The 8,309-nt window shown below is 41.9% G+C and overlaps 1 protein-coding gene across 2 annotated transcripts; it reads right to left on the bottom strand.

The window, feature by feature from the left end:
* Positions 1-405: 405 nt before the first annotated feature.
* On the bottom strand, positions 406-8,109 carry bub3 (BUB3 mitotic checkpoint protein). Of its 2 annotated transcripts, none has more exons than XM_076999818.1 (8): positions 7,972-8,109; positions 6,664-6,858; positions 6,488-6,557; positions 5,978-6,129; positions 5,680-5,838; positions 4,961-5,138; positions 4,450-4,666; positions 406-698 (listed from the first exon to the last, which is right to left on the bottom strand). In XM_076999818.1, exons 2-8 carry the CDS (start codon positions 6,856-6,858, stop codon positions 689-691), a joined length of 981 nt encoding a protein of 326 aa, XP_076855933.1. In that variant the 5' UTR covers positions 7,972-8,109; the 3' UTR covers positions 406-688. The 2 variants fall into 2 exon arrangements, with proteins under 2 accessions (XP_076855933.1, XP_076855932.1); XM_076999817.1 differs by lacking the exon at positions 7,972-8,109 and adding an exon at positions 7,549-7,707.
* Between the last annotated feature and the right edge of the window lie 200 nt (positions 8,110-8,309).

The following is an 8,309-nucleotide window of genomic DNA, read 5'->3' as shown; positions in this document are numbered from 1 at the left end:
CTATCCAGTAAGCACTCTGTACCAACAGTAGGTGGCATCTTGTTAATGGATTTATCCATAATTGAAATCATTTTACTTTTGTGATGAATCTTTTGACTTTAATCACGTTTAGATTGTTATTGAGGTACTGCAAGTTCTGCTCATCATTCGACTGTAGTCATATTTTATACAATAATCCAGGTTTTTAGGCTGTGGTGTCCAGGTGCATCTTCAGTATCTTGCTTTAACCCTGGGGTTCCCTGGACACACTCATTATTTGGAGGTGTTTGTTCAGATCTCTATCGGTAGGCTTGCTACACTGAAAATGTTCTCTACCGAATGGAACATGAAATTATTAGTGTAGTGTATAGTGTAATTTCTTAGGCTTTAGAAAGTTTTCATGCATTATTTCACACAAGCCAAATATAAAAACAGTTACTTTTAATATTGTTAGAAGAAAGTGACACTTCTGAAAAATATTTAAGGACAGAAATGCATACAGGAGGTGTAACACGGATGTGAAAATAACTTGACAAAGTTGGCAACCTTGCAAATAATGACAAAGGAACCACATATAGAAAAGTATAAAGAAAAGCACAAGAAAGGGAAAGGAACATGGGCTAAAAAGCATTTTGAGCAACTGGATGCCAGTGAAAACAGCAGGAGGTGACGTTCTGAAAACACCTGAACTTGCTGCTTCACAGAGGCCTTAGGTTGACCTGCAAACAAAACAAAACATTTTAGCTACAGAGCATGTACTCCACAAAAATGACAAGAAATGTGTATACACACACAATCCACACAAAAAAAGGAATTCTGAACAAAATGGCTTCTACATGCAAGTCGGTATTTAGTTTGATATCCCATGGCACTACACATCTTGGAATTATTTTGGGGAGAGCTGAGGTTTTCTGAAGTATTCTTCTGTATACAAATTTCCTATACACAAATCATGATTAAATCCAACAAATTAAGGGAGGCCCAAGACTTTTGCTCAGTAGTGTGCATGTGTAAAATACACTGCTCAAAAAATAATGGGAACACTAACACAAGTCAACCACACTTATGTGAAACCAACCTGTTCAATTAGGAAGCAACACTGATTGTGAATCAATTTCACCTGCTGTTATGCAAGTGGGACAGTCAACAGATAGAAATGAGGCAATTAGCAAAACACCCCCTATTAAGGGAGAGACCACAGACCTTTTCTCCGTTTTCATCCTTTCTGGCCAAGGTTTTGGTCACTTGTGCATTTTGTCAGTTCTCACCAGAGGTAGCATGAGGCGGTGTCTACAACCCACAGAAGTTGTTCAGGTAGTGCAGATGGCACATCAATGCGAACTGTGGCAAGAAGGTTTGCTGTGTCTGTCAACAGTGTCCAGAGCATGTAGCAGATACCAGGAGACAAGCCAGTACACCAGGAGACAGGAGCAGTGCCAGAGCCCTGCAAAATGACCTCCAACAGGCTACTAATGTTTCTGCTCAAACTCAGACACGGACTCCATGAGGGTGGTAAGAGGGCCTGACGTCCACAAGTGGGGCTTGTGCTTACAGCACAACACCGGGCCGGGCTGTAACACCAAGATTGACATTCACCGTTGGCACCCTGTGCTCTTCACAGATGAGAACAGGTTCACACGGAGCACGAGAGAGACTGGAGACGTGACCTGTCTGCAACATCCTCCAGCATGACCGGTTTGACAGTGGGTCAGTAATGATGTGGGGAGGCATTTATTTGGAAGGCAGCACAGACCTCCATGTGCTAGCCAGAAGTACCCTGACTGCCATTAGGTACCAGAATGAGATCCTCCGACCCATTGAGAGACCATATGCTGGTGCAGTGGGCCCTGGGTTCCTTCTGATGCACGAGAATGCTAGGCCTCATGTGGCTGAAGTGTGTCAGCAGTTACCGCATAATGAACACATTGATACTATGGACTGGCCCGCCCGTTCCTCAGACCTGAATCCAATTGAGCATATCTGAGACATCATGTCTCGTTCCACCCACCAGCACCACAGACTGTCCATGAGTTGACGGAGGCTTTAATCCAGATCTGGGAGGAGATTCCTCAGGAGAACATCCACCGCCTCATCAGAAGCATGCCCAGACATTGTAGGGAGGTCATACAGGCACTTGGAGGCCACACACACTACTGAGCCTGATTTGAACTTGTCTTGAGGAATTTCCACTGAAGTTGGACCAGCCTGTCATTTGATTTTCCGTATGATTCCAAATCCAGCCCTCCATGGGATAATTTTTTTACTTACATTAATCATTTTTGTTAATTTGTTCTCAACGCATTCCACTATGTAAAAGATCTTCAACTGTAATATTCATTGAAATCTAGGATGTTATTTTAGTGTTCCCTTCATTTTTTTTGAGCAGTGTATAGTCCCTGACAAGTTCTGTCGCTTATCCTTATTAAGGTCTGGGGTGCTGGAGTTCTTTTTATACACACCCACTAATTAACCAATCAATTAGTGAGCACAGGTGAGGCTGTAAACTAGGATTGGGTGCATTATATGTCAAGGCGACAAAACTTTTGTCTTGCCAAAATCTGACCTCTCTGTGTTCATTAAACAATCAATATTTCTGCAGTAAAGCAAATTTATTTTCATAAATTAAATCTCATTTGGGAGGGTTTCAGCTTTCATACGCATCATTTCTAAAACCAATCGATGAATTTAAAGTCAGGTTATAAGCTTTTGTTTCCACAACATGGATAAGCGACAGAACTTATGTCAGGGACTGTATATACATAAGTCCCCACTTCAACAGTAGGGTTATATACCATACATCTACACATTAATCATCACTATATTCTACTTGGCAATACTGATAGCAGCAAAGGTTACCCATCTTAAATAATGTTTCATAAAGGGATTACGTGTAATATTTCCTCATAGCTACTGCAATATGTAGCTATATTATCACCCACTCTAAAAGGTACTGTTCCATTGTTATTTAAACAGATGTAGTATCTTCAGCAATGTTTAGACATTTTTTCCTCGCAAAAGCAGCAGTTTGTGGTAGCATCTATATGACCTTTTCTGAATATCATTTATATGTTTGAGTTTCATTTACATGTAGTTTTTTGCAGGCTCTTCAGCATGTTAATGAAAAGCTGCCCATAGGCCGTAAGAGGAGATGTAACATTAATGGGCCAGACCTCCTCTCCACCCTGCCATATTCTCCACCCTGCCACATTCTCTTCACTGACATTAACCAGGTGAGCCAAGGGGAGGGGGGTTCTGGCACAGCACTGCTGTGTGCTAAATGAACCAAAGTCTCCGTGGGTTACCGTACGGCAGAACAGACTGCAAACCCAGTTAGGAGCTCTGGGTAATCCACTTTAAGACAGAAACAGGTCCACAGAGTTGCCTGTCTTTATGCCTTCCAAACTGCTTAATAAAGACTGTCTGAGTCCATGCATCTGGCCCGCCCACCCTTAAACATGCCCTTGCTACCCCCTCAGCACGGATCAATTGTTTCATAATGGAGTTCTGGAGTCATTTCACTATGGTGATATTGACTACTGCAGGTTGATATTGCAGTTTTATTCAGATGGAGTTCTCAAGCCCTGTGCCAAACTGATCTTCAGTATCATAATGAAAGGGGAAACTGATGTAGGGACTTCCTTCTCTAGGAGTTTGTCAGTCCTCTAGGTCACATGGACGACAAAGGTCTATACAGTCTACACGTGCACATGTTTACAGTACATGGTGGCATTCTCACACACAGTTTAGTACAGTTGAGCAACAGACAATCAGGAAATAAAGATGTCTGCTGGCTAATGTCTTCATTAACTGCACTCAGTTACCTGTACTGTAACTGATCCAAATATTTATGCTTTTTCAAAGCTTAAGCTTTACCGCTTATGTATAAATATAGCATCTGGCAAAGCCTTAAATACAACCACTTCCAGAACATTTTTGTAATGCGTTTCATCTCTTCTGACTCCTAGGTTGGGGGAAAAAACTATGGTACATTAAATACTGGGGACATGGTCAATACTTGTTTCATTAAAATATGGACAAAACAAATGAGAGAGAGCCTGCATAAATGTGGTGTTACATTTACACCAGTTGAAGTCAACACAGTAACAATGTTAATTGGATCTTAATTTAGTTTCCTCGTTGGAATCTTCTTAAATAAATGCATCTAAATGGTGAGAAAACTAAACTGAATGTCTAGCATTTTAAAAATAAATATGTAGCACTATAGATACTATACTAATAACACTTTTCTTTAAAGATATTTCTATTCAGAAATACAACTAAATATGGAATACATACAATTAGGTAAGTCTTCAAGCATCATTAGATTTTTGCCCTATGTTTCACCCCACACACCCTCCCCATCCCTCCTAATCTTAATCCCATCATTAGGCCCTCAGAACAACAGTCCCAACATCCTGACCATAGTACTATACTCCCACAACTCAAAGTTCCAGTCATGTTTCAACTTACTTGGGTTTAGTCTCTGCATCGGTGACCTGGCGGATGTAGATTGCATCAGCAGGGTGCGTGATGTCACCCTGCTCGTGCATGTAGGAGGAGGCGATGGCCAATAAGGAGCCGTCTGTGCTGAAGGCCAGAGAGGCGATACTGGTAGGGTAACGGTGGAACTGGCACAAGCGCTTCTTATTGAACGGGTCCCAGATGTTCACAAAGCCGTCCGAGCCACCTGCGCAGTGAGGAGTCATGGTCAAGTGTGTGCGTGTTCTCTAATGTTTATATGTAATTATACAGCTTTGACTTATGTACCAAGTACCAAGGAGAACACAGTATGATCACTAAGGTCAGTTGGTAGAAACAGAAGCGACTAATCAATCTAGGTAGACAACAGCAACAAATAGAGCAACCATGTTAAATTACAACAACAAATCACACAATTTGACAATGTTCAGTAGAAACATTCTCAAAATAGCATTTCTCAGCTAAAATTACAATAATGATGAAGAAAGCAATCTTTCCTAACCTGTGGCAAACGTGTTGTGGACACTGTGAAAGGAAATGGCATTGACTGGGTACACCTGTTCAATGCCGTTCTCCTTCAGACGATGGCATTTAAAGGCGTATTTCTTCTTCTGCACCTCCGGACTTGGGTCCAGATACTCCACTGCCACCCTGCCCTCGATGGAGCTTAGTACATAGCCCTGAACAGCACACACACACACACACACACACACACTTTAGGCTGTCACATGCTCATTCAACAAACCACAAAAGTAGTGAATAGTCCAACAGTTGTGTCCAGTACAGTCCAGTCGACAGTTGCCCAAAGCAAATAAATGCACAATGCGTATTGGTAAACCTTTTCCCTCCTGTTAACCTACGTTAGCATCCTAACTGAACAGTTTGTATATAAATGAACACAAGCAGCTTCACATAGTAAGTAAAGCAACAAGCATTCATGGACTGCCAACCATACTCTTAAAAGGACAACCCGAGGGTCTTCATGACAGAAAACAATGTTTTGATCTTGGCAGCTCACACTTCAACACCATTGTAAGCTTATGGAACCTTTGTGAGGTACTCATGTGATTCACACGTTTGTTGGAAAGGAGGTTTATTTATATATGGCACAATTTAACTGTTGGTCGGCAACATGCAGTGTGGCATGTTTACACCTTTCTTTGGGAATGATCCTACACAGTGCTGATTACTTGTTTGTGGATCTGGCACGTTAAGGATTACCTGTTTGTTTGGGAAGGCTCGTATGCAGCGGGTCTGGTATTTGAGGCTGGACTCGCGTCTCTGCTGCACATACCCCATGTTCCTTAGGTCCCAGACCAGCACCCTTCGACCAGCTGTGCCCACAATCAGACGATCCCCAGCCACCGACAGGGTGTAGACCTGAAATGCATGACAATATTTCGGATCTTCCTACCAGCAAATACAACTAGTTTGCTCATAGGTCAACCTTTATAGCCTTCATAGATATAAACATTTTATGATGGCCTTAAACAACCAAAACCCAAGCAGTGCTCTGTACCCTCTCAGGCTGGGTGAAAGTGCCAGCGTTGCAGGGAGTGCGGGGGTCCCACAGCCGGACAGACATGTCCCAGCTACCCGTTACCATGACGTTGACTTCTGGGCAATACTCAACACATCGAATGGGGGCATCATGAGTTCCAACTATCGTGTCTTCAGGAGGAAAGCAGAAATAGGCACCCTCAGAATATGTGGTTTGTGTGCAACGAGTGCAATTATGTACAGGTGGACCGTTGCAAGTTATTACATTTGACCATGTGCATCAAAACATTTGAACTGAAATGAAAATGATAATGTAGTTATGGAATAAATTACTAAGCATTAATACCCTTTTAATTAAATATGACCTTCTGCAATTTAACATACATTGCATTTCAAATCCAATATATTATAAACCGGCAAAAATCACTGTACAACTATGGACAACATGAACTACATGGACAATATTCCACATGATCCTAAATTATCTAAATATTTAATTTATGTTGGCATGATGTCGTTACAAAGTCACCTTGATCTGTATTCAAATCGTGCATTTTCAGCTGATTATCCAGCCCTCCGCTCCAAGCATGAGTAGGATCCTGTAACAGTGCGGACATTAACAAAAGTGACTATTTGTTTGATGGAATTTTGCGCTCGCACAATGTTCAGTTAGAATGAATATGGTAGTTTGAACCGATTTCTTACGTAAAAAGCGCAATCAAGCACGGGTGACATATGTTGATACTTCATTCTCATGGAGTTTCCACCAACATCGAAAAGCCGTACAGTTGAGTCCCAAGAAGAAACCAACAGGAACTGGGACGTACTGGGGCTGAACTTCACTGCAGATATGGCATCATCTGGACCTTGGTTCAGTTTGAACTCGTTTGAGCCCGTCATCTAAGAGTTGAATTAGAAAAAATGCACGTGAGTCATCACTTGATTGCTGTAAAGTTGTCTCGGTTTACAAAGTATATTATTTGAAGAGAAAAAGCGTTACTTGCATGCTTACGTTACCTAACTTTACTTGTTACGCTTGTTAGCTACTTGCTAACAGTCAAAATGATCTTCACACTTAAACCATAGCTACATAGATAACTAAGCTAGTTGTGTATTTCGATTGTGTAATCTAGCTAACTACTAATTGTGGGTGAAATTGACAATATTCAGTCCCACGGAAACACAATCCCGTCTTTATAAAAAGCTACTTAAGTTAGCTAAAACGACTGGGAATTCCTGTAGAAGGCAGACATTTAGCTAGCCGATTTAGCAAGTGAGCTAAAGTAGTAAATGGGAATAAAGTAGCTAGCATGTTAGCGTAGTACATCTAGCTAACCGCCCAGTACAGATACGCACATATAGTTGTGTGTATCCAAGTCAACTATCTTTGACTTAGACGACGACACACCGCTTGATTGAGTCACGTCTGAATCGCGGAACATCGCTTCAGAAATCACCGCGTTGTTTAACGTTAACTAAGACCTGCGTTAGCCACGCTGGCTAGCCCACACGAAGGACGACCACTTTAAAAGAGTCCGCGACATCCGTAGAGCGCAAACTTACACTTTATAAACGTATACGTACACTTACCATTAGAGCTTGCGACCAAAGACCTAAATTGACGTTATCGCAAAAATAAGGGAGAACACGAAGGAGCAGCTAAGCCCAACAACTGCGCTCGGCCGCTAACGCCACCGCTGCTAATCCCGCTCTCGCGGCGCCGGCACGAGGAGCGTTCTGATTGGTGAACTTGAAATACCGTGTTTCCCCGGTGTTCGTCTGATTGGGTTAAACGGGCGTCTTCCGTTTACAAACACGCCGTGTAGAAACCACAGTACTCGATCAAAATTCAAGTACTATATATAAAAATAAAGACGGAAAGCGCAAAATATTAGCTAATTATTTCAGTGTTGTGCTCTCCGGTTTGCTCTTAGGAATAGCGTCGCCGGGCAAACCGATTTTTTTGTTTGTTATGAGAAATTGACGTTGGCTGTAATGGAGAAATGGTCGTACCTGAAATTGTGTATTTCCATACTTCGATATTGTGTTGTATTTCGTTTTGTTTCACATGGCCGTATAGGATGATTAGGATGTTTGCGCCGCTAAAAAGCCGTAAGCTGCCAGTATGTTTAAAATACGACATTAAACTGACGCTTCAGATGGTGAGCGCATTAGCTTCAGCGTTTAACTGAAAGGAGGAGGCGCGTCTGTCGGTCGCCGAAATAAAATTGAAGCCACTTATCAAATCAGCTTGCGTCTAGGCTACAAGTTACAAACACGGGAACATTCTATATAATATACTTTTTATAAGCTGGTTTGTATTGCTAGACCTCCAGAAGCCGTATGCTTGC

This window comes from Brachyhypopomus gauderio, chromosome 3 (genome assembly GCF_052324685.1).
Source record: "Brachyhypopomus gauderio isolate BG-103 chromosome 3, BGAUD_0.2, whole genome shotgun sequence".
In the NCBI taxonomy this organism is placed as follows: Eukaryota; Metazoa; Chordata; class Actinopteri; order Gymnotiformes; family Hypopomidae; genus Brachyhypopomus; species Brachyhypopomus gauderio.
The sequence above is the reverse complement of the archived record's forward strand: the minus strand, read 5'-3'. Positions and strand labels throughout refer to the sequence as shown.